At 44.8% G+C, this 27,705-nt stretch overlaps 1 protein-coding gene across 3 annotated transcripts in view; it reads right to left on the bottom strand.

The window, feature by feature from the left end:
• The window catches only part of LRP1B (LDL receptor related protein 1B), a 4,835,697-nt gene that overhangs the window by 318,351 nt on the left and 4,489,641 nt on the right, over positions 1 to 27,705 (bottom strand). For all 3 annotated transcript variants that reach the window (XM_069616528.1, XM_069616527.1, XM_069616526.1), the window contains exon 83: positions 2,221 to 2,385. In XM_069616528.1, the coding sequence (XP_069472629.1) occupies positions 2,221 to 2,385 (165 nt within the window). The remainder of the gene's footprint in view (positions 1 to 2,220; positions 2,386 to 27,705) is intronic.

The raw sequence follows: 27,705 nt of genomic DNA, 5'->3' as shown, positions 1-27,705 counted from the left end.
GTTTTGCTATCCTCAGCAATTGCCTTAGACAAATATGTGAAAAGATGACGGCCAACTACCTAAAACCCAATCCAGACAAAATATAAATAATGATAGTCTGACTTCACACCACACCCAACTCCCCTGTACTATGCCCTTTGGAAATTGGTAGGTACCTATAACAATGTAAACTATCAATAACATATTTATATTAATGGACAGCAGACTCCTGATGCAAACTTAGGGCAATGCAAAAGTAAAAAAAATGCTAATTCCATCTGTGCTTAATCCAATAGATTAAGCCCTACCTGTCCATCACACAATGAGCACTGACTGTCATCTTCCTGATTCTTTCAAGAATCAGCACTGCAAACAGAATTTATCTAGGTATGCTAAACTACTTAACAAAAAAACAGCAGCTACACTACTACTCAGACATGATCGGGGGGAACACAACACCGGTTCTCAGAATAATCCTCTGAGTACCAATCCAAAAAATGATACAGTTCAAGGCCCTCTGCATCACCCTCAGACTCTAGTAGACTAGGGAGCAGATTTCTTACAACGGAAAATCTCATGCTACCAACCAACAAGAGACCTAAGATTAGGAATAACAGAAAACTAGACACCATACAATTTCGCAGAGAAAGAAAGAGACTGTTACTTTTTCACTATCTGTCCCTTCAATGCTTAACAGTTTAACCTACACCCATCAAGCAGCAGAAATGGCACTCCTCAATAGTTTAATTTTCATGCGCAGACACAACCTAACGGAAACCAATACTAGCTTCTCACAGTCCTTCTAAAACACAATGTGCAGCACTCAGGGACCTATAATGGCTAGAAGACATCACATCATGGTACAACCAAAAGCATAAGAGAACACCTTCGCTGTCTCCCAGAATACAACTCAATATGGGGCACCTTTACACATCAACCGTTAAAGCCAAACACCTCTTACCATAATGCAACCGACACTGCGATCAATAATTTGAAAGGACTACGGAAACTAAGCAGTCTCCTCATCTTTTTCTGTGCTTCAATTTATCTCCACCGTACTCACCACAAACCAATGCAAACCAGTCCCTTGCACACACCTTTAAAAAAAAAGAATACTTTAAAAAAAGTTCCCGCAAACTTTGAACATCACAAACTTACACCTCTAACTACAACCAATATACTCATCCCCTGACCAAAATATCCCCACACAATAAGCATGAGGCGGCCCACCTGGACACGAATCCTTGAATGCCTCTTACATATCTCACCTAGAAAGGTTACTTACGATCTCCAACCTCAACACAAAGTACGGCAATCTTGCCTTCCCTCTTCTCCCAACCACCCAAACCCATACACTCTCTTTCAGATCCACAGTGCACACAGAGACATTGCAGAGGTGCACATCCTAATGACGTAACATGCCATCCTGCAGATGAATTATGGAGGTACTGTTCTCCCTTTCCAGCCTGTGTAATCTCAGGATTTTCTCATTACTGAGCAGTTGATGATGGTGTTGAGGAACAATGGTGTTCTCCTTTTTGCCACCTGTGACCTCCCATACTGTGTGTGTTCTTTTATGAATCCCTTATAGGATATCTTCAGTTCCTATCCGCCAAAGGCAAGACTCCTATTTTTCTTTTGATGCTTCATTGCTGGCGTACATGCCATATAGCCTGCCCTCGACCCCTGCTACCCAAAACGTTCTGCCTGTTTCACCTTTATGATGGGCCCACTGCTGGGTTACTAGTAGTGTCGGGCTAAGTAGGAGTTCTCAAAGTGCTGCTCATCCCTGTACTCATGCAGAGCATCAGTCATTTCGCATCACACACTTTTTTTCATGGCACTTAGGTTTTAACTGGTAATAGGTTGACATTGATGGACCCAGCAATCAGATTATTAAATAATTGTTCTGATTGGAATTGTAATCTTTCAGTAATGACTTCTATCTATGATTATTCATGCACGAGTGCACCTTGAGAAAGCATGGAGATGCCCGGTAAAATAGCTGGACACCATGTGTCTTTATGCAACGTTGTTATAATTAAACAGCATGATTTTATCATAACAGTTTTGTTTTCATTGAGTGATGCGGAGCCTTAGTTTCTGTCCATACTGAGGTTTTCATTCGACATCCGATTCCTTTTCAAAATGACGAATACATATGTTTAAAGCGCACAGATTCTAGATCTGGAAGAATACCGTGCGTGCAACGCCTTGGCGTGTTTGCCTTTGTGTTCGTACCTAGAGCAGATGCGATGCAGGTGCCTCCATTTCGACAATAGTTGCTGCAGTGATTAATTTCACATCTTTCTCCGGAGAAACTGGGCCAGCAGTGACATCTATAAACGCCGTTCTCATTCATACGGCAGCGGCCTCCATTTTCACAGGTCAGTTTACACGAATCGTCTGCATTAAAAAGAAAACAAACAGGTTGATTTTAGAACCAGTATTGCACTTCATTTCAATCAGAGCACATTGATCCATGGTGGCTTTTTCTTATTTTCTATAACTGGCACTCTGGATTAATACACTGTGAAGGCCAATGTTGCATTTCATTTGAAAGCTGGACAATTCACCCAAAATGCTGCTGGGAACTGGTAAACAGAATAATATTTAATACGACTCCCATGAGGTATTGTACAACATAGGTTCGACACCGAAAGAGAGTGGTGCACTTTTTTCTTGTAGATTCATGTCACATGTGCATTCAAATCATTAAACACACACATACTATATTGTTTCATATGTTTTCAATAGTCACTAAATACAATGTACTCTTTGTGGTCCTTGCATAATCGTCTGTTCTACTGTACACCAAAAGCTTGTAATAGGTGAATACCATAAACTGCTACTCCGCTAGATCTGCATTGTCCACAAGGCCTTCTGGGGCTTGGGGCCAATATACCTTCAACTCTCTCTTCCTAAATATCTTCCTTCTCGAGCTCTTCACTCATCCGCCTCCAAATCCCTCAGGGTCAGCCGCTTCTCCAAGCAACGAGTTGGTGGTAGATCTCTCTCCGAGGCAGGGGCCTCCCTCTGGAACAGCCTTCCCGCCTCCCTGAAACTTGAGGAGAACCATCTCCGGTTCCGGAAGCACCTCAAAACCTTCCTCTTTGCTTCTGCTTTCTCTCCCCATCTCCCCTGCTAAGGTCCTGACTGAAACTGCACTGAATCTGCAACTGGGCCACTCTCACCGATCCCTGGCTCAGCCACTCTCCCCTTGCACTGCCTCTCTTGGCAACCACTGCACTGTGGGACTGTCTCTGTATCCCTACAGCCTCCCTCCCCAGCACTTGTCTGCACTTACCCTGCACTTGCTACCAGCTGGCCCTTATTATTTATCCTGTTATTCTACTACCCCTGTACTGCACTTTCCCCTCTCCCTTTCCCCTTGCACTTTCCCTTCCCCCTCTGCCATGCACTTGCGCGATCTGAATGACACCTGGCCTAGTAAGATCATTGTCTGTCTTCCCTTTGTCCCCCTCCCTGCCTCGTCGCGCCATGAAACACTTGTGTATAGGCGCGTTACAAATGTCATATCATATAATATATCATATCATGTGGATTGCATGTAGACTGGATTATGTGACAGGGCCTGCTTGCAGGTGTTAGTGGCGGGAAGGGGGACCCAACCACTGCTCTATTTGCAGTGCCTGACAGTGGGCTCCTCCCCACTCCTCCTTACCTGTGAGGCAGTTGACGGCGCTGCAGCATCAGAGAGATGCTGAAGCAGGAACCACCAATGCCGGCAGGAGAAGAACAGAGGGAGTGTAGTCAACGTTGTTCAGACCACCTCAGTGTGGCAGTGAATTCTCATCATGGCATGCCTGGGAACACCAGCTGCTGGAGAAATGGGCACTGTGGTAGCTCTGAGAGCCGATGTAACATACAGGGACAAAGCAGGCTCGAGCAGATGACATCTGCTGCTGCATATGCAAAGAAAACCAATCCACTAACCCACGAGGAACCAGGGGAGAAAGGAGGCCTATCAGAAGTACTTAACAAGGGGCAACAAGGATTCCCTGTAGGTTACTTCATGGCCTCATTTAGAAGCACAGCCATCCGCATGGTGGAAAAGGAACAGGGCGTACACCCCCTTTTTGAGCCCTTTCCCTGTCGCGCCCCTTCAGCCAGGTAAACTATTGCACAAGGTAAGTGGACCAATCCAATGAGTGGATGGTCTATTTAAGGGGAAGCCTGGTGAGGGAGTGGTGTGTGTTAGTTGGGTGAGGACAGAAGGTGGAGGCGGACATCCAAGAAACCAGAGGGGGAGAGTGCAAAAGGAGTTTGGAGGTTACTGGAGAGAGTGGGTCTGTGGTGTGTTTGAACGTGGGAGTGATGAGTTAGTGTAGTTGGAATAGAGTAGTGAGGGAGTGACTGGTGGTAGGGTTAGCTGGTGGTAGTAGAGGGTGGTAGTGAGACTAGGAGGAGAAAAGGAGCTGCAGTAGTGGTGAAGATCTAGTAGTGTTAGTAGTGTTAGAGGTGGAGTAGCAGTAGGGCATGTGGTGGTAGAGAAGTGGTAGTGAAGTGAGAGTTGCACTAAGAATGGAGAAGTGGTAATAATAGCAGAGGGGTAGTATAGGAGAAGAGTTAACATAAGAGGGAAGAAAAGGTATCCTCCAAGGTAGTTGGTGGGAGTGACAGTAATGAAAGCAGGCACTGAGAAGTAGGAAGAGAAGCAAGATCGAAGGGTGGAGGTAGGAAGGTGAAGTGTGTGATGTGATGGATATCCGAGTGGCAGGAGGAGAACATCTGGGGACCAGGGACGTCATTTCACCAAAATGCCAGGGGTAGCGGAGATGACATCATGTGGCCTTTGACCTATGACCCCCCACCTCGAAGTGACATCATGGAAAGCAATGGAACACCACCTTTCACCCTTTGACAAAACAGGAAGGGACATCACATATTGTTCCTAAGTACATTACAACAAATATGGTTGTGATATCACTATAATGTTATATACATTTCATACAAGAATGGATCACCATATGTATCATCAATATCAGTGTGTATAGGACCATATTACCAAATTACTGTGAATGCATGTAGACGTCCAAGGCCGAATGATAATGATATGTTATTATATAGCACTTACGCTTTAGCGCTTTATATAGATCAAATATACATAAAAAATCACCCAACCTGTGTTGGTACTCATTTATCGACTTCAGAAGGGTAAAAGGCTGAGTTGAGATGTTGATGAACTAGCTAAATCAGTGACTCACCACCTGAAATGTGCCTGGAAATAAACCTTTATGAGTTTAGAAATTATTGGATAGAATTCCAGAACAACATGTTGTTATTCCTATTCATTCTTATTTAGCGTCATTTCGCAAAGTGATACACTTGTAGAACCGCATTTTTTTTTTAAGAGGCCTCAACAAGAAAGTCAGCCACTCCAAAAAAAAGAGCCACATGACACTGGCCACAGCCCAGGAGCTTTCATTTAAATTAACTAAAACATTGTAAAAAAGTGAAAATAATAATCTTGTATTTCTAGTGGTAGCAAGGGAGACCACAGGGGTAGCAAGGGAGAGCTCAGGGGTCGCAAGTGCGAAACCTGGCGACCCCCAAATGACATCCCTGCTAGGGACCCAGTGTGGGAGAGGGTCAGGTGATTCTGTGAGGGCGTGACGAGTCGGTGGAACTGGGTGGAAGAAGACACCATACTGAACTTCTTTAGAGAACGAAGTCAGGCTAGGAGAGGTACAGCTAGAAAGCCCCTAAGGAATTAGACAGACAGCTAACTTCACATTAATGATCACATGTGCGAACAATGGTATTTGTAAGCAAACAGTGTGTAATCACAATCCATTCAACATACAGAATCAACAGTTGTTTGTTTAGAATGTCAAATGTATAAGGCAATGCAAAATAATCACCAAAACCTTAATATTACATGAAAAATAAACTACACGTTGATCATACAAAAGTATATATTAAATAGGAATAAACATACAAATCAGAAAGACAACTCTCTTGGAAGACATAGTACAGCCATCCGCAACACTACACACAATTCCATATCAAAATTCATCAATATGGGATAACACATAAACCAAGTAATTGTGTAAAGTCAATCTGCAATGAACACATACAGTTCCCCATCAATGTTGTTTCCACTATTAATTTATTTTTAATCAAACTTAAATTAAGATCAGTTGTTAGTTTGTTCATTTCTTAAGAAAAAAGACATTGGGACCATGAAGAATGAACTTAACTGACTCCAAAATAATGTTAACATTTTTAATATAGCTTCTATGGTGTGCATATACACCAACACGTTTATTTCATTTGTAAAGACATTTCAAATGAGTTCTGTTGCTGTTCTGAATATATTTTAAGCAGAACTATTGGAAACATGAATTGGAGTGCATGGAACGGATTGGAGTGCATGGTAAGAACTGGGTTGCATAACAATGGCGTGACTTACTTGGAATGGGTTGGAGTGCATGGAACGTTTAAAAGAGCATTGAAACGAACAGTAGAACAGATGAAATAGGTGGATGAACGGCTGATGTGTCTGGAACCAGTGAAGTGGGTGGAACCGGTGAAGTGGGTGGAATGGGTGAAGTGGATTGAAGGTGTGAAATGGGTGGAACCAGTGAAGTGGATGGATCGTGTGAAGATGATGTATGTGGTTGGATTATACGTGGAGAAAGGATAACGTGGGTAGAATGAATGAAAGGAGCAGTGCATAAAATGGTTTAGTGAATAAAATGGCTTGGAATACATGGAACGGATTGGAGTGCATGGAACGGATTGCAGTGCATGGAACAGATTGGAGTGCATGAACGGATTGGAGTGTGTGGAACAGATTGGAGTGTGTGGAATGGATTGGAGTGCATGGAATGAATTGGGTTGCATAGAATGGAGTGATTTACATGGAATGGTTTGGAGTGCATGGAGCGTTTGAAAGAGCATTGAAACAAACGGTCTTAAGTGCTTGAAACGGTCGTAATGCATAGAACAGTCGGAGTACATGGAACGGATGGAGTACATGGAACTAAGTACCTAATGTAAACCACCATATCACATCTCCACACTTACTCTCTTCTTTAAACCACCACTCAACTAGAACACAGTGGTACTATAACACCATTCGGTATAGCTGTTCTCATACCATAATTTTGCCTCATACTCCCCATCACCCTAACTCAACACTGCTGGTTTCACACCCTCCAGTCTAGGCATTCTCCTCAGGCCTAACGCAGCCACAATCGGTCTGGATAACAACCTGCCAGAACGAGCACATACTCTTGATCTCTCAACCACCACACCTACCGCTAAGAAGCAGCTATCATACGAATTCCACACCAGCTGCACACATATCCTGTGCTCGCACGCACCTTTTGACTCCCTCTAATTCTCTCCACTGACTTCAACTTCGGTTCCCGAGGGCGTTCAACCTACCAACGCCTTGAGACCATACCAATGGCACTAAGGCGCTATATAAATGCAAAGTAACATAACATAACATAACATAACATTATTGTATCATGAGCCTGAAGGTGCTTGGTTAACAGCAAAACAACTAGCAAAATGTAGCTGTGTGAAAAGTAGCTGTGTGATTTCTTGTATCAACTGGGTAGACATGGATATGGCCAAGACTTGCTCCAGTAGATCCAATATATAGAGTCTCTCATAAATTAAGAAGCAGCAGTGTGGTAACTATAAATGCATGCCTCCCACTGAAAAATGACATTGCAGTTCTAGTCCATAAATATGTGAATGTTCTCATGCATTTTCAGTGTGCATGTCTGTAGGGAAATCAGTTCCTATCTCACACCAAAATTGACTTTAGTATTATAGCTCTTGTCAATGTCCATTCTTTGACAAGTGGTACATGTGAGCCCTGGACTAGCATAACAAATCTATTTTAGGAACCAGTGAAATTAATTGCAATGTTCATTAAAGGTTTTCCTCTCTCTAGGCTGACACATTGGACATCAGTTTTAAACTCCTCATGTCCCAAAACCTTACAACACATAATGCTTGTGTGAACTTGATGCATCTTCATATAGAACTTTAAATCCCAAGATGTGGGACTACACCATTTATTCACGGATAAATAGTAAATATTATTCTTAAGCAAACATGTTTGCCCACATCATTAAGTTAAGCCCATATGTGTAATGCTATCAATATTGGGTACAATTTCTGGGTGGATCACAACTGACTGCATTCCCCCAACCCACAAGCCACCAAGGGGAGACTTGACTCATACTCTAAGTATGTACCCAAATAAAATATACATTTCCTAGAATTGCATGCACCAACTTACAACTCTGAATCATCTTCCAGACTGCCTGGAGTACAAATTGAATTGGCAGACAGATTTCTTTTGCAATACACAATCATGAAGGTAACGGCCAACCTTATGTTGCATACGCATGTTGAGGATCACCCCAAAAATATTTTAGCACTGATAAAAAAAAGGTCTTGTTCTGAGCTCTGACCGGACAAATATGAACGTAACTCTGACAACACAAGCAATGCAGAAATAGTATAATTGACCTCTTCGTCCCAGTGCTACTAATGCCAGAACATAAGAGTTAGTATCTTGGCCGTGTGCATACACGTCAGAATAGGTAGACACACATTTTAAGGCAGTTATGAGATATACTCCCACAAATAGATATGATAGGTTATGTATAACACACTTAATACCCAGAGGTTTCTAAGCGCAGACCTGGGGATCAAACCCATGTTGCTCCTTGTCGGCTTGCTTCCAAGGTGAGCATGTTGCCACTGAGCTATCCTCCCAAGATGATATATTTACTACAATGGTTGTCTCACTATTTTACCTTAAGTTTGCATTCCATTGTAAACCACTCAAAAGAGTTAATAAAAGGCTTTATGATACACCTTGATATTCTTTTTTTTTTAAATTTTTTATTTTACTCACAAAAAAATACAACCGAAAACTTAAACAAGAACAAACAATATTATCCATTTTAACAACCATTGAAATATATACATTACATCGTCCCACCCCCCAAGGAGTCACTGCAGTCTATGTTCAAACCTAATATAACAAAAGAAATTTACCCCAGATCTTTTCGAATAAAGCGTTTTTCTTCTCCCTCCGATACAACACCTTTTCAATCCCGCCAACATATGCATGCATCTCTTCTATCCACATCTCGATAGTAATAGGATCAGATGATTTCCAATGCTTAAAATCAGTTTCTTCCCCACCATTGCACTCCGAAAGATCAATTTGTTCTGTGATATAGCCAAATTCTCCAACATGTCATCACTGCCCAGCACAATGGTCTTGAAGTCCATACAAATCTTTGTGTCCAGAACTTTTTCACAAATGTTGTCAAATTCAAACCACAGACCTCTTACCCTCGAACAATCCCACAGCATGTATTCTAAGGTACCAGTCTCATGTATACACGCCCAGCATTCAGGGCTGTCATTCAATCCCATTTTCACCAATCTCTCAGGCGTCCAATATACTCTATTTATAATCTTAATTTGACAGGATCTTTCAGCTAGCCCTAAAGAGCATAACTTGACATTCTCACAAATACGTGACCAATGATCTTCTGTAATGTCTTCCCCAATCCTCTGATTCCAGTCCAATCTCAATGAGTCATTTCCTCTGTAATTTGACACAATTAGTCTATAAACATAGCTGACTAGACCACATTCACTCCTGGTTTCCATCCAAACATATGCAAATTAATCCTAACTTCCATATTCACATCACCCACTGCCTTCTTGATCTTCCGACAGTCTGCCAAGTGGAAGATAGAAATATGAAACTTTGCCTGTATATTCCTAGCCATCATCCATTTCACACTATTAAAAAGATCCGCTATCCATTGTACCCCAGCAAGAAACCATTCATGCCAGAACAAAACCTTCCCTTCATGTTTGACTTTCAGATTCATCCATACTGAAGCACTTGGATCTCTTAATGCATCAAAACCCAAATATTCATTCAAAAGCAGCCAAGAAGTTCTTAAACTCCTAGTCAATGGATCTTTCATCTTTGGTCTATTTGGTTTAGTTGTCAACAATGCTCTAGGAGACAATTAACCCAAATGACTAGACTCTGCACACAACCAGTCCTCTTGTTCAGATTTAAGGAAGGCAAATAGGGTTTGAGCCAAAAAAGCCATATGATAGTCTCTGAAATGTGGGACCTCCAAACTCCCCCTAGATAAAGGCAACTGCAGTTTACTTATTTTAAGAGGCAGTGGTTTCTGATACCATAAGATATTTTGTATGAGCCTGTCCAATTCACGCCAGTATTTCTACTCAATATCTAACGGGATCATACTCAATAAAAAGTTTATTGTAGGAGTCAACACCATTTTCAAAGCATTCACCTTCCCCCAAAGGGAAAGGTGCAACAAGTTCCACCTCTCCAAGTCCAATTTGAAAGTAGTACACACCATATTCATATTTTCTCTCACAAAGTCAACAGAACTCGGCAAAATCCACCCCCCCAAATATAGCAGTTTATCAGCACACAGTCTGAAACCCAATTGCGTGATGAAATGTTTGTCACAAATTGGCACCAATGGTAGGACTTCCAATTTTTCTCAGTTTATTTTATATCCAGAGCATAGGTGAAGGGCTTCCAAAATGTTCATAAGTACAGGTATTGACTCACCAAGATTCTTGAGGACCAATAACAGGTCATCAGCATATAACAACATTTTTTGTTGTAAACCCCAACAATTAGGGGCCGATTCATGGAACAAACGTGCGCCGAAAATCTACGCGCAAACAGGCGCAAACAGGCGCAAGCAGGCGCAAGCGGAAAAAAAGAGGCGCACGCGCACGCGTGCGATTCATGGAAGTCCCTGCGCGTGTCTTCCTCTGGATGTGCGCCAAACCCGTGCATGGCGCACACATCACTGCAACATCGCGAAAGGCGTGCGCGACACGCACAGTGAAAGCGCACAACCGCAGCGCACACACCAGAAAGTGGGCGGGACATGGGGCGTAACGCGCGGAATGGGGAACAACACGCGAAAATAAGGGCGTAACTGGGGATGTACTGCAGGGAAGCAGACGGAACGCCCACACGCACTCGAACCACACGTATTCATGGAATCGAATAGGGCAAAGCCACGCACAGCCAAAGACACGCACAAGCTGAAACACGGCCGCCACACGAAGGCAGGCGGTAGAGTCCTAGCGCATCCAAAAAGTGGCGCGCGGGAAGTTAAATACGCGATTGAGCGGGTACGTGGATTTCAGGGGTGCGCGAGAAATTCTACACGCGATTGGCCTGGGTACGTGGATTTCAGGGGTGCGCTAGAAAATCTACACGCGATTGGCCTGGGTACGTGGATTTCAGGGGTGCACGAGAAATGCTACACGCGATTGGCCTGGGTACGTGTATTACAGGGGTGCGCGAGAAAATCTACACGCGATTGGCCTGGGTACGTGGATTTCAGGGGTGCGCGAGAAAATCTACACGCGATTGGCCTGGGTACGTGGATTTCAGGGGTGCGCGAGAAAATCTACACGCGATTGGCCTGGGTACGTGGATTTCAGGGGTGCGCGAGAAAATCTACACGCGATTGGCCTGGGTACGTGGATTTCAGGGGTGCACGAGAAATGCTACACGCGATTGGCCTGGGTACGTGTATTACAGGGGTGCGCGAGAAAATCTACACGCGATTGGCCTGGGTACGTGGATTTCAGGGGTGCGCGAGAAATGCTACACGCGATTGGCCTGGGTACGTGGATTTCAGGGGTGCATGAGAAATGCTACACGCGATTGGCCTGGGTACGTGTATTACAGGGGTGCGCGAGAAATGCTACACGCGATTGGCTTGGGTACGTGGATTTCAGGGGTGCACGAGAAATGCTACACGCCATTGGCCTGGGTACGTGTGTTTCGGGGTGCGCGGGTAGTTCCACACGCCATTGGCCTGGGTACGTGTGTTTCGGGGTGCGCGGGTAGTTCCACACGCCATTGGCCTGGGTACGTGTGTTTCGGGGTGCACGGGTAGTTCCACACGCCATTGGCCTGGGTACGTGTGTTTCGGGGTGCGCGGGTAGTTCCACACGCCTTGGCCTGGGTACGTGACGCCATTGGCCTGGGTACGTGTGTTCCGGGGTGCCGTGAACTTTCACACGCGATTGGCTGAAATCCAAGTGTGTTCTGTCATCACGTGCAATGAGGGATACTCACTCGCACGTCACGTCACAGACGCGCTCACGCGCTGAGGGCCTTTGGTCCAATGAAAATGTGTATGCGTGCAGACGCGCTTACGCGCTAAGGGCCTTTCCTCGAATTACACGCTGACGTGCAGAATTTTCACGTGCCAAATCACTCCGTATCAAGCTGGCCACGCGTAAGCACACAGAAGACCGCGCTCCTGCCCAGAAGGCCGAACTACTGCCCCCCAGAGCCCCGAGCACGCTCCCACCTGCCATCTGCTGCGGCCTGACTGCCTGCTGCCCACGTGCCCTGCCATTTGCTGCCTGCACATCAGCCAGGGGTGCTGTTGGTGTGACCACCCCTGCTGGAACCAAAGACTCCCGACTGGGATTCCATCGCTCCACAGCCCAGCCCCAGGACCCAGTTGCCCACCCACTCCTGCCTCTGGGGTTGTCATGTCGGGGCAAACTCCATCTGTGACCACTGACAACCCCCGGCCAGAGAGGCAGAGGGGCACCAGCTTCAGTGCCACCGAAGTTGGTGTCCTGGTGGAGCAAGTCCTGGGGCAGTATGATGCCCTCTTCGGAAGTGCCCGCGCCGACAAGGAAGGACGGACTCGGATCTGGACTGACATCGTGACTGCCATCAACGCGGAGGGGGTGGCAGTCCGCGACTTCCAACATGTCAAGAAGCGCTGGGAGGACTTCAGGTCCAGGACCCTGAACAAGGCCCGGCGCCTCTTGAAGGCAGCGGATGCCAAGGGGCGCCGGGGCCACTTGTCGGAAGAACAGATGGGGGTCCTGGAACACATATCCCCAGCGCTCCACGTCCAGGTCCTTGAGAGGCAGACCCGTCTGGAGTCGAGCGGTGAGTGTACATGCATCCTGATTGTGAGCAGTGCGTGTGGTGATTGTTCAGTAGTGTGCAGGTTGCACATCTGTTTGTATGGGGTCGAGTATGGGTGCGGGTGACCAGGTCCATGGGGCTGACACATGCGAGGGCTGTAATGTGTGAGACATGGATGGTGCCTGTGTGTGTGGGCTTGCATGCCAAATGCAGTTGTGTCGGCACAGAAGTTTGTATGAATGTGTATGTGAGTAGACATGTCCGTGATGTCACGCATGTATGTTGTTTTCAGCTGCATGTATCAGCGCTGTGTACATGTGCATGTGTGTGTATTTGACAAGGGTGCAACAGTGATGCAACATGGATGCATGTGACAGCGGTATGTGGAAGCCTGATGGGCAGATGTGACATGGATGCCCGTCTAAACACTGCGACACTTGGCAGAGGTGTACACATGCATGCAAGTGTGGTGGTGTGTGTACATGTGTGGTGCACTTCCTGTGTTGCATGTGATGTCTGGCTCACCTTTGGCTGCTCATGCTGTTGTATGTGTATGGATGGTGTTGGCAGTTGCGATATGGCTGTGGTATGGCTCGTGTGTGCGAGTTGTAATGACATGTGTGTTGGGGATCGTGATGACATGTCTGAGGTTTGCCAATGCCACTCATGTACAACTGTCATGTGTGTATGTGTCCATTGTACATTGCCCTGATGCGTGTGTTTTGTTTCTCCCTGTCTGCAGCGTCAACTGATGAAGAGGGCGGAGAAGGTGCTGTGGAGCACAGCAGCGGGGATCCCACCGCCAGCCGGAGACGCGAGGCCCGGCTCCCCTCCCATGTTGTCATCTCGTCGGGGAGTGAGGAGTCCGGTGCCGCGTCCCAGGCCGCAGCTGCCGGGGGGAGGTCCAAGAGGCGGAGGTTGCAGTTGGACTCCTCGGCAGCAGAAGGGGCAGCTGGGACCCCACAGGGCCCAACGGGGGAAGATGGCACAGAGTCATCCAGGTTGGTGGGGGGTTTGGTGGAGGAGGAGGCCGTGCAAGCACCAGAGACGGGGTCTGGGGGTGGGGATCCCACTGGTGCTAGTGGTGCAGTGCAGGACCAGGGACAGGAGGCAGCACAGGCCGCCGCGGAGGTGCCTGTGTGCAATCCTGTCCCTGATCCTGTCCCTGCATCATCTTGCACCAGCAGGGATGCCTATGTCCAGACCAGTTTTCAGGCAGGGGATGAGCTGACGTCAACTGGCCTTCCTCTGCCTGCGGACGTGGCTATCCAGGCCCGGGTTGAGCCTGTCCTGGCTGGTGTGGCGTTGCGTCAACGGGCCATGCGAGGTGACCTGCAGTCTTTTCATGAAGAGACTGCACGTCATCTCGAATGGCTCGTTGACCACGTCAGCCTGCTGGGACAGGTCACCCAGGCCGGATTCCTCCGTCTGATGGGGCTTGCCACGACCCCCTCCTCAGCTGGACCCCCTACGCGCCAGTCGTCCTCTGTGCCATCTTCCCACCCATCAGTCACCTGGGTGCCCTGTGGAGCTGCCTCTGACGGTGCGGCCAGGCTGGTGGAGGAGGCATCCCTGCCACAGTCGGGAGTCGGACGTCCAGCAGGGGTGGCCACGTCAACGACTGCACCCCAGCCGGCGGAGGATGTGCAGGCAGCAGGAGGCAGTGCAGGGGCAGAGGCACAGCAGCAGCAGCACCATGGTGGGAGCCATGAAGGCTCGGGGCCTTCGACATCGGAGGGGCAGGCATCGGCCGGAGGGCAGGAGGACCCAGGACAAAAAGTGTCTTCCGTGTGGCAGCGGTTGGGCCACGCCATAGATGCGGAGCGGCAGCGGGCGGAAGAGGCACGGCTCTCAATGGTCAGGGCGGAGAACTCCATGCAGAGGGCCCTGAGGCGGGCCGAGTGCCTCGAGGCAATCCGCAGGGGTTTGGAGGTGGACACGTCGACGGCCCTGCGGACCCTCAGGGCCATGGAGGAGGACCGCCTCCGGGACATTGAGGAGGAGTTCGATGATGCCCTGGCCCGGCACATCCAGAAGTGAGCCGTGGAACTAGCCCGCTGCCCTTCTACATAGTTATGTAGGTAGTGTTAGGTTTCATTTTTGTTTTTGTTTCATTTGGACCTTTTGGACATTGGCCACATTTTTGTATATATTTTTTTTATTAGTTAGTGTAGTTAGATAGGTTTCCTTTATTTTGTTGGGATAATGGACCCTGGCTTCTTGCATTGTACATAGTTGTAGACTTGTACATACTTTCTTTTTTAACATTCTCCATGGATCAATGGCTTTTATTTTTATTTCCCATTGGATTTTGTTTTGTGGACATTGACTTTGTACAACATTACTTTGGATTTCAATATATTTTTATTTTTTTTATTTTGAACCGACATGCTTCTTTTCATTTTTTTACATTCACATTTCTGTTTCTTCATTTTTGATTCTATTCATGTTTCCTTTAATACATTATTTTTTTGTTGAACTTCAATGTGTGGTATCTCATTGTTTTCATGCATTTCATGTTATGTGTTTTGAGATTCACTGACACCCATTGGGTGTATGTGAGGGACATGTGTTTGTTTCGGAACTTTCAATTGGTGTTCTGTGATGTGATTGCAAATTATGAGTGGGTGGATGCAATACTCGGGTGGGTGTTTTGCATTTGGGGGCTGACCATAGAGACCAGGGTTCTGGATTGTGATGACATGTTGGGTGGGGAACATGAGTTGGACATGGGTGGGGGCCTGGTGGAGGCTGCCCCTGCACTGCTGGGGGGTGGGGGTGCAAGGGGACATGAGTGGGACATGGTTGGGGGCCTGCTGGCAGGTGCCCCACAGTGCTGGGGGGTGGGGGTGCAGGGGGACATGAGTGGGGGCCTGCTGGGGGGTGGGGGTGCAAGGGGACATGGTTGGGGGCCTGGTGGCAGGTGCCCCTGGTGACTGGAGGGGTGGGGGTGGTGGGAGACATGGGTGGGGGCCTGGTGGAGGCTGCCCCTGGTGACTGGAGGGGTGGGGGTGGTGGGAGACATGGGTGGGGGCCTGGTGGAGGCTGCCCCTGGTGACTGGAGGGGTGGGGGTGGTGGGAGACATGGGTGGGGGCCTTGTGGAGGCTGCCCCTGGTGACTGGAGGGGTGGGGGTGCTGGGAGACATGGGTGGGGGCCTGCTGGGGGGTGGGGGTGCAAGGGGACATGTGGCTTGGCTGGGAGGCATGCCCATGGTGGATGGGCTGCCTGCGGGACATGACCAGGGGTGCAGGGTAGTCCCCTGTGGTGTGGGCTGCCTGCAGAGGTCGTGGAGGGGATAGAGGGGAGACCTGGGAGGACCCACACTGGCAATTCACCTCTTCAACTTCCCGCACACCTACATAATACACTGCCCCACTCGCACAGGCCCAATCGCGTGTAGGATTTCTCGCGCACCCCTGAAATCCACGTACCCAGGCCAATCGCGTGTAGAATTTCTCGCGCACCCCTGAAATCCACGTACCCAGGCCAATCGCGTGTAGATTTTCTCGCGCACCCCTGAAATCCACGTACCCAGGCCAATCGCGTGTAGGATTTCTCGCGCACCCCTGAAATCCACGTACCCAGGCCAATCGCGTGTAGAATTTCTTGCGCACCCCTGAAATCCACGTACCCAGGCCAATCGCGTGTAGAATTTCTCGCGCACCCCTGAAATCCACGTACCCAGGCCAATCGCGTGTAGAATTTCTCGCACACCCCTGAAATACACGCTCCCCGCTCTGCGTTTGCTGCTGCCCTTTGCGCTGGATTGGGGATTTTGATGGCTTTTCCCTGCGCAAGGGGCGTTCTTGGGGGCGTAACTGACGCTGCTGCAGGGTCGCTGCGCCACTCTGCGCCACGGCTGGTTGTGGATGTTGGAATCCATGAATACGCTGTGCGCCTGAATGTGTTTCGGCGCACGCGGCTGGCGCAGACTACCGCACGTGCACACTGTGCGCCAGCCGCGTGCGCCACTTGTGCGCCGAATTCTATGAATTGGCCCCTTAATGTCTTGCAAATCACCTTCAGCTCTCAGTGCAATAGCCAACGGTTCGATTTCAATTACAAACAATAAAGGTGACAACGGGCATCCTTGTCTCATGTCACGTTCTAATTCAAATGAATTTGATCTCTGTCCATTAGTTATAATATCCGCTGTCGGTTTAGTGTATAGCAGACTAATCCAAGATCTAAACTGGATTCCAAAACCCATCTTTTCAAGTACTTTAAATATGAATTGCCAATTTACTCTATCGAAGGCCTTTTCGGCATCCAATGAGAGGACAGCAGAATCTTCAGACAACTCTGATTCCATAGTAATGGTACGTAGCAGTTTCCTCATATTACTGGATGTCATCCTTCCTTTAACAAAACCAGACTGATTTTGATCAATCAACTTTGGTAGCAGGTTCTCCAGCCTTAATGCAAATATCTTGGCTAGAATTTTACTGTCCACATTAATTAAGCTAATCGGTCTATAACTGGAGGCCAAAGTTTCATCTTTGTCTATTTTTAAGAATACAGAAATTGTCGCATGTCTAGTAGTATCCGGGAGTATTCCTCTAGACTTAGAAACCTTAAACATCTCTGTCAGCAGGTCCAAAGCTGAATAGCCATCTATAGAATTCAACTGGTAGGCGATACAGCCCTGGAGTCCTACCAGCATTCAATTTTACAATCGCTCGTCTAACCTCATCCACAGTTATAGTTTCTTCTAGCAAATCGAATTCCGGCTCTGAGATTGTTGGAATTCGAATAAGCTCTAGAAAGTCCCCATTAGACGCGTCAATCTGTGGTTCATTTTGATATAGTTTTTCATAGAACTTTCTGAACACCTCATTTATTCCTGTTGGTTTGAATGTAATTTCACAATCAGAGTCTCTGATTGATGTAATTGAGCGATTTGACTTCTCTTCCTCAGTCTAAAAGCTAGCCAGAGGTCACATTTCTCACCTTGTCCAAAGTAAGTGCACTTTTGTTGAAAATATCTTTTGTCCACTTAAGTGGATATTAATGTTTTCAACTCTTTTTTCAATTTGTTAACTACAGGAATCAAGTTCACTTTCGTTGGGTCTGTCATCAATTCACAAGACACCACTTTAATTTTTGATTCCAATTCTTTATGTGATGTGTTGAACTTTTTCTTTAATCCACTCGCCAAACTTATAAGCATACCACGTACTGTGCATTTGAATGCTTCCCAAACTATGTCAGATCTAACTTCTCCATTACAGTTCTCCTTCACAAAGTGTTCTATTTCAGTTGAAAGCTTGTCCAACTCTTCTTCATTGTCCAATAACATTGTGTTTGATCTCCATGTATATTGTCTATTCATAGCAAAGTCCCACTCAATATCCATAAACACGTGAGCGTGATCAGTCAATACAATATTTCCTATGCTGCTAGTTTTATAGTTTTGTGTAATTCCTCCTGCCATCAATAGCATGTCTATTCTGGAGTATGTAGTATGTGCACTGGAATGAAAGCTGTATTCTCTCAACAAAGGATTTTCATTTCTCCATCCGTCTTTCAGTGTACGTGACTGCATGTCAATCTTCTGCAATGTCTAGCGTTACTCCTATCCAAGGCAGGGTCTATGACCGTATTGAAGTCTCCACCCAAGATTATGTTGTTTGACTTTAGATCTTGGATCGTTTGTGCCACTTTTCTGAAAAAAGTACCATCATCTATGGTTGGTGCATAAATGTTACAGAAAATAACTTCTCTGCCCTGAATATTTGCTAAAATAGCGACCATTCTAACCTCCTTATCACTTATTTCTTTAATAACCTTGATCGGGGCATGCTTCCTAATGAAAATGACCACGCCTCTAGACCTTGACTCAAAAGATGATCCATATGTCCTTCCAACCCAGGCTTTTTTCAGACCATCCAGATCCGTCTTAAGTAGGTGTGTCTCCTGAAGAAAACACATATCTCCCTTAAGATAAGACATTACTTTTCTTTTTTTCTGTACATTGTTCAAACCATTCACATTCCATGAGATTATTCGCAATTGACCACCCATTCTCCACTTCAAATCACCTATCCCTACCAATCCCAAGAAATGCTCATCAAATAGAACTTGATTTGTGTTCATGACCCCCAACCTAAACCCTATCCCACCCCTTCTGAAGCAAATGCAGAAGACAAAGAACAGCGTAAAAGATAAAATTCCAAAATACATTGCAGATAACCTAACGCCCTGGACTCCGCTCCTAAATAACTTGAACTCCGAAATGAACTAATAACCAAATTAGAATATTCTATTTAACATATTGAAACCCATGTCATTTCCATTTAAAACTACGAAACCATTTAATTTACACTCTAGTTATTAATTCCCATTGCATTATCTCCTGACACACCGTCATAGCTCAAACCCCGGATGACTAAGAGACCAACTCCTATCATCACAAAGTTAACCCTTTAGTGTTCACACCCAAACTTAAACTATAAAAATCCCTGATAAATTATTGCTCATAAAATATACTTGCATCAAGCCCCCTAAATATCCATTACTATATTATAAACACTGTAATATCGTTGCATTTTGCTATTCTAATCAACCAACCACCTGCATTCTAACATGTGAGGTATCTTAAGGATCTGATCTATTGTCTCAACCCCCCTTCACCTACATATTCTTAAATCAATGAATGACCCTGGACTCGTGTTTCAAATATACAGGCAATTCTATGCATTCTGGAGAGCATATTGTATTTGGTGCCAGCTAGCGTAAGCTTTGACGGTATCTGTTGTGCAACCTCTTGACTGTCTAAGGGCAAAGTGCATGGGCCAATCAAATGAAAACGATATTTTCTGTTTACACATACTTGTGTACCAACACTGTTAAATTATGTAAATATTTATTTTTAGAAAATTTAACTAGGTATCTTCAAAAGTTTTCATTTTCTCATTGGAAGGACAAGGTAACATCATTTTTGAATTATGATTGAAGATACACCGACTACATTCTTCATTGTCTGAAATGATAATAAAAAGCAGCTGCATGTCTGCTGCTGTGGCTTAGATTTAGGGATCACATTACCCTTCATTTGTTCTCATGGCACGGTTTAGAAACACATCAATTTTAGATCTGTTTTGCTTTTGCATCATCTATCAAGGAACACACTCCACTGTTGGATAGACAAACATACTACACTATCAACCAGCTAGATGTTACTATCCGGCCTGTTGCCACGAGCACAATGGACAGTATGGAGACAAATGTTGTGCCCACTGGCTATGGGGTGCTGCTCTATCATTTCAAGGTGGTGTGCTGTGTGATACCTGGTCTATCCACCTACTGGACACCACCACCCTCTTTAAGCAGCTCACGTCCCTTATTCTGCAGAATGGTGATGCAGCAGCATGTTGCATATTTCCAGGTTGATTCCAAATTGCATGACAATAGTTCACTCTCTCCCTCGTCTTATTCCTCGTCTTATTTTATTTCTGTGCCTCGCTCTTCTCCAGCTCCTGGACCTCGTGTCTGTTTCCTGACTGATCTCGGAAGCATGAAAGGCTGAGTTTGGCACTGCCAGGGTTCGAACCTGGGACGAATCTGCACGAATGTCAAAGCAAGTGCTCTACTTGCTGTGCTATCTGACCAATTACTGAGGTTACTCAGAGTAATGCCATCTTCACACAGCTTGGCTTAGACTCACTTGGGAAAGGTGCAGGCTACCTTAGAAGTCCTCCCAAAACCCAGGAACATTACATTGCACTGCTATCTCACTAGCAGATGAATGATTGTCTTCTTGTGTTCCCTTGCACTCAGGAACATAACCATCTACACTACAATCAAGACCAATAGTTGTTGAGCACTCAACCCATATAACTATTAGCTCACATAGAGGCAGGACAGGTTTTCAATTGTAGTTCTGTCCAAAATGCAACCTTAATGGATGACAGGAACACCACAGATATCCCAAAAGGTGCTGAACCTGCGGTGCAACTTCCTCACTCGGATTGAGGTGCCATTGCTGTGATGTCAGCAAGCGCAAGGATTCTTAGAAGCTATGTACCTTGTTTTCCCATGTGCAAACATTCACTTGACATCACCTTTAAATCATACCATGCTTTTCTGGCATGTTTCTCCCATGATGTACACTATATGAAGTGGAAGTAGCTGTACTGGTGCCACCATGACAATCACCTTTTGTATGTGCTCAGCTCGGTGAACCCTCATCAACTCATCCTCGTTGGAAAGTTTGGACTAATTGTTTGTGGTGCATCAGTTGCCATTCTGGTGAAATAGTCCTCCTGAGAGGAGGAGGAAAGCCCATTGAATCCCAGCATATAGACAGGAAATTTGACCTGCCTAATTTCTTCTAAGAACCATCTAATGTGGAATGTCAATGTCATACACATGGAGAAGGGGCAGCACTCAGTCACTATATTCTACCTTCTACCAGAGGTGCACAAGTATGGTCATTCCACCTCCACAATTGCCTCCATATCTGAGAGTCTAACTTGGAGTTCATCAATCAGTGTAAGTGCAACTCTGCAGGGTGTGTATGCACACAGGTGCATGAAGGAGCAATCATATGCAATACAGTGCAACATGCACAAGCAGCACAATGTTCCTTCATTGAATGACCAAGAAAAGTTAATACCTTAGAGGGGAATGCCTATTATGAAGAAATCACACGCTACACTTTGAAGTCATGTAAATTTAACTTAGTCCACACATCTGTGGTATTGGATGATGTGTATGGGGGACTTGATGTTGATGGAAATATTCATGTAGTGAAACACATTGCTATAACAATTGCATCTCAGTGTCTCAAGGTTGTCCATGAATATGAGGTGGATGGAAATACTGAATGTTTGGCATAAAGAGTGTACTGTGAGTGACTACAGTGTGTATAATACATTCGGCGGCTTGTAGAGTGCACCTTCATGGTGGCTGTAGACTGTAAGGACACCCTCACTTCATGTTCTCTACAGTATGGACTGTGTAAGGATATTTGGCGTGTTACAGTACAGAGTACAGCAATACTGCACAAGTAGCACAATTTTTTTGCAGCACCACCACAAGGGTGCGGTGCATTGCTATATGGGTTGCCAGATTAACAAGGAAAGACAGGCTATTCAGTCAAAAATGATTTTAACATATAAGATGCAAATCTATTTTTACAGTTAAAAGCACACGTGCTCATTTAAAAATGCACACTATTTTTCACCTGAAATGCCTATATTGCTAGAGACACATTTGAAAATTAACAGATAACCTATTAACAATTAACCTGACTAATAAAACCTTATTTAACATAACCCAATAATAAAATGTGTTCTCCACTGCAGAATTAGGCATACTATGAAAACCATTTAAATGCGTGTGCAGATTTTTTTCTTCTCTTCTCTGCCTGATTCTCCGTGTTTTTGTGCACAGTAACTGCAGGAAGAAGGAAGTCAGATTTGCAACAATTGCAAATGTATAAGCGAAGCTATTGTTGAAGAGTAGGAGGATGAGAGATGATGGATTTCATTGGAACACGTCATACAGAGGGCTGAGAGGAAAGTTTTAGTGGGCAGTATCAGGGAAAAAGACAGGCAGACATCTTTCTGCACTACTGGGGAGAAGACCTGGCTATGGGGCTCCTGACTGAATGCAGATTCCTGTGTCCTGCTGCAGTCGAGATTGGGGAGAGCTGAAAGAAGGACCTTTCCACTGGCTGAGGCATTCCGATCTGCAAAAGCTGAGAATTCCAGGCAATGACCCCGGTTTGAGAAGGCAAGCGTTCCTTTTTGCTGGAGTTAATCCAAGAGAGCCACATTCACAAAGAGAACAACTAAAAAGATAAGGTAATGAGAAGTGTGGGAGCTGAGTGTGTACGGTAATATGCAGTCAGTGTAGGATTCCTGTGCGTGTCTTAATCAAGTGCTAATGTTGCAATTTGAGTTCTGTTCTCCGCCACTCTCTGCAGTGTGTCACAGACAATGCTTTGACTGTACCATTTTATTTCTGTAAAGAATGAAATCGTGTTTAAATACAACTTTTATAATACAGAAAAATATTTGAAAACAGACGGGTGATGTTTATTGTTTACCATTACAATGCTGATGATGTGGGGAGATTTTTAAACAGTGCAATGGTCATTTTAAGACAGATGTGTGCATGTCAAAATCAGTATGAATAATTGTGAGTGACTGTAGCATAGCTTGTTGGAGGTACATGAGCCAACGGGAAGAGAGACTCTCTGAACATAGCTCCCTACCGTATATAAGGTAGTGGAAATTACCACAAGACTACCACATATAGCTCTCTGTCGTAAATAAGTCAGTGAGTTCGCCCATGGTGGCACATCAACACTATCACTCGAAAATGTGGTATTCCTAGAATGCAGGTCTGAGTTCTCTCTAGTGATCACACGAAAAATCTAAGCAAAGATAAGGGATTCTGGACATTGGGGCCACAAATAAAACAAGGGAATTATGCTCACCAAAATACCACCAACCACGTATACCAAATATGCAGGTCTGGGTGCTGAAATAATGCATGTCCATTGTATTATTGTTGCACATGGCCAAATCTGAATACAAAGAGTGATTATTGCTAAGTTATTTTTCGGCGGTAATAAAATACCGTCAGGCCCCAAATCTCCACAAAATACCCTACATATTTATGGTGCGTTGCAGGCCGGGAAAGTGATCATAGAGTACCTACTGGGCGTGGCAAGCGTGTCTCACACTGCCATTTGCACATTAAAGGGAACCCATTTTATAATAGCAGTGTGCCACTAAAAACGAATTTCAGAATGTCACAAAGGGAAACCACATTCTCAGATCTAGTGCAATATTTAGAGGCAAAGTTATTTGCACATGGGAATTGGTCTTCGAATAGCACGTTAGAATGGAGTAACCGCATTCAGGGTGAGGTGCAGAAAGAAAAACTAGACAATATTTTTGCAGAAGGCAGCATAATTCAGGTCTGCCTTACAAGATTATTGAATGCAGCCGATAAAAGTGCAGAGAAAGACTGTTTAATACGGCTATGCGGCAAAATATGGTTTATTTTAAACAAGTCCCTGCGAATGCAAGAGAATGATACTCAGCTAATTAACAGGTTAAAGACTGAATTAGAGGGGGCAAGTAAAAATCAGGAAATGTTGAGAGCAGAATTGGATGTATGCCAAAAAGACATGCAATTAAAATGCAGAGACTTTGATACTCAGTTATCCAAAAGCAAGAAACAATTTGAAGATAGTGAGCAAGAATTGACACACTTAAAAGCCTTAGTGGATCACATTAGGCAGGATACAGATGAGGTTGTTTCAGAAATGCAGATTTTACAAAAAGAACATTGTGAAAAAGAAGGTGATCTCCAGAGTGCAGAACAAGAAATGATTAAAATGATTCAAGAAAGAGACAAAAGAAATAAAGAGTTCAATGAATGCCAAATGCAAATGTGCGACATGCAGGAGGCGATTAATAAAATGAGTGATGAAAATAATTATTTGCAGAATGAAGCAACCAGACTCCTTAAAAAGTGTAAGGACTTAGAACAGCAAATGTGCATTCCCAGGTCCCAAGAGAGGCGGCAGGGTACCACATTCAATGGAGTGGAGGTGAATTCTAGCTCTGCCCAAAGAGCTAGTGCCCCAGTGACTGGGCCGGTGACTGAACTTGGTTGCAGCGCCCTTGGGGGATTTGATACTCCCATTGGGGGCAGTCACCAATCTCATACACCTGAAAACAGGATTGACTCACAAAATAGTGCAATTCCATGTATTGCAACAAGTAGCCCCATAAAAATAATGAAATCCATTAAAGCCCTGATCAAACCATTTAAAAAGGGAGGTGAATGCTGCATTGAGGATCACTTAGAAGCGGTGCATGACATTTTTAAAGCACTCCAGATACCTAAGGAACAGTACAGACAATATTTTCATTTAACTTTAGATGCCCCGACGGCCAGCATCATAAGGGGATTAAATGAACAGCAGAATATGACATGGCTGGAGTTTGAAAAAGAAATTAGGCGTCATTTTTCTCCTTTTCAGTCATTGCAGGAGGCAAAGAAAGTCGCGTACACAATTACTGCTGGACCTAATACATCCCCTCGCCAATTTTTACAAGACTTAAAAAAGAGCATTCTCTCGCTTTGATGTATCTTTTGACTCAAATTCCAATGAGTTTAAAACTGCATACTTCTATGGGCTACAGAAAGACATCATATCCCAATTGGTCCGTGAATTTGACCGTGACAAGTCCCTTGAATGGATTGTACATCAAAGCACAAAGCTATATGAGGTACTCTATTGTCAGGGTAGAGAAAGTGATAAAATGAAAGATACCAGGCATAAATCTAAAGAACCCTCAGCCACAGTAATGGAAATCAGGTCAGCCAAAATGTCCCTTGAGTCTGCTCAAAGTCAAGGTAAAAATAATGTGACACCTGAACAAAGGGGTAATCAACAAAGATCGCCATTTCCTGTACCAATATTCCAAACACATGATCCTAGTAATAGAGAGAGCTACATCAGCCCTAGATATTTAGGGGATAGACCCCGGGTAAGATACCGGTCTGATATGGCAGGTATGAACAATAACCAGAGACAAAATCAAGATCAAAGAAATGATGGTCCCTACCAGTCATTGGGGACACAGAGCAGATTTGATCCCAACACCATGATATATGGTAATCAGGATAGGCCCCGATATGTGGATCGATTTACTGATAATGGAAATCAACATAGGGGCCAGTACCCACAATCTGAGAGACAGGACATGAGGCAAAACGTGAACTACAGTCCACGCCAGTACGATGATTCCCCACCAAGGGACTATAATCAAAGGATGGGTGCAACCCGCTCCCCTCCACAAATGAATCAAGAGTTCAGAAACCATCCCAACCGGTATCAATCACCTGAGAGGTATCAGAATAGATCCAATCAGGGGGAAAACAACCAATATCGACCTAGGCCACAGAAAGAGGATCCTAGAGAGATGGAAAGGTTCCAGTGCCTTGAGGCCCAAGTGAAAATGTTAGCTGAGCAAATAGGAAAACTCTATACAGCGCAAAAACAACCTTCCAAAGAGGGGGCTGATGGCCATAGCAATGACCGGGGGGCTTCCGAAAAGTGACTAAGTACTCATGATAACTGCAGTGCCAAAATGACAGATTGCTCTGATATAATTTTGCATAACGACTCTGAGATGCCTAATGGATTAAAAATGAAAATACCAGTAAATGAAATTGTGACAGAAAGTGCAAATACTTCTAAAAAAGAGGTACGGTTTAACTTAGAGCTAAATAAAACAGTAAAGATTTGCACAAATGAAAAAGAAACATTAGGAATTCCAAAAGAACAAAGGAACATATTTAAGAAAAATGACTCATGCATGGGGAATACCAGTGAACAGGGAGTAAGTGGGGATGCCATAGCTCCTTCCCTGGGCAAGCAAAACAATGACCAAACACAGACAGAAAAAGGAAATACTCACAAGGAGGGTACAAGTCAATCACCTGAAAAATTCTTTGAGCCACATATTTTTGAAGAGGCTGAAAGGGCTGGTATTACACTAAATGATCACAAATGCACAGAATTAAAAAATGACAAATTGCTGAATGATGTTGTTACACATGTTCAGTTGGAAGGTTGTAATGTGGTCTCTGATGTTACCCAGATGGATGGGCGAACAGTGGCCACACTCCAAAAAACCTCTGAACATGGAGAAATGAATAAAATATCTCGCACAGAAATGGGTAAAAAGGAGGGAAAAATGACTTTTCATTTACCAATGTGCTTAGCCAAAAGTGAAAAAGACCTGAGAAAGGTGAGCCCTGAAATCAGTAAGAATTCACATTTCTTATGTGTATTAGAGGAAGTTGAGGACAGATATTATGCACCCATCACTGTAGAAGAAAAATGCCACACCTTCGCTATGATTGACACTGGCGCACAGGCCACAATTATGTCCAAGGAGCTGGTAAAGAGTATCAATGAAGGGAGGCCTCCACAGAGTCAGATCACAGTGAAGGCAAATCAAGGCCCAGTGCATAACTTTAATGGGGAGGAGGTGCCCATCATAGGTGTAACTGAGGTTGACATAAAAATAGGAAAGCACAGAATGAAACAAGAGGTATTGATCACATCTATTTGTGAAATTCCATTTCTGATGGGGACAGATTGCCTGAAAAGATTGTCTCCTCTCATAGATGGGGTGAATGGAGTGCTGTGGTCCTTAACCAAAAAACCATTGAGGCCTAAGAAACTAAAATCACAAAACAGCAATATAAAAGAATGTCACACCGTTGCCAAAACAAATGATGCTGTGGAGGTATATCTCCAGAATAGCTGCATACCTAGTGTCACTGTTATATTAATGTGTCAAGACAAAGATCAGAGCGACAATGAAAAACTACCTGTACAAATATACTTGGACCCAAGGAAAGATTGGCAGACTGCCATAGACGAACACACATTACGTTTCTATTTAAAAGAGAAAACATGCAAACAGAATATTGTTCCTAAAACAGATTCAGAAAAACACATTACCACTCTGGCAGAAATACACATGGAAGATGAGCAACCATGGGTTCACGTTGGTATAAATGATTATCTTAAAACAATAAAAGCCACTTTAGCGCTTGAACATGAAAGGAGTTTCATTAATGAGAAATTGTTGCAAAAAATTATGGAGAGGGAAGAAATCCCGAAATTTAGGATTAAAAACCAATATGTTTCTGGGTTGGACAGTCCAGACTTTGAAAACCGAATTGCAGGCA

Source organism: Ambystoma mexicanum, chromosome 9 (genome assembly GCF_040938575.1).
Source record: "Ambystoma mexicanum isolate Mex_15411 chromosome 9, UKY_AmexF1_1, whole genome shotgun sequence".
NCBI classification, from domain to species: domain Eukaryota; kingdom Metazoa; phylum Chordata; class Amphibia; order Caudata; family Ambystomatidae; genus Ambystoma; species Ambystoma mexicanum.
This window is presented reverse-complemented; position numbering and strand designations above follow the sequence as displayed.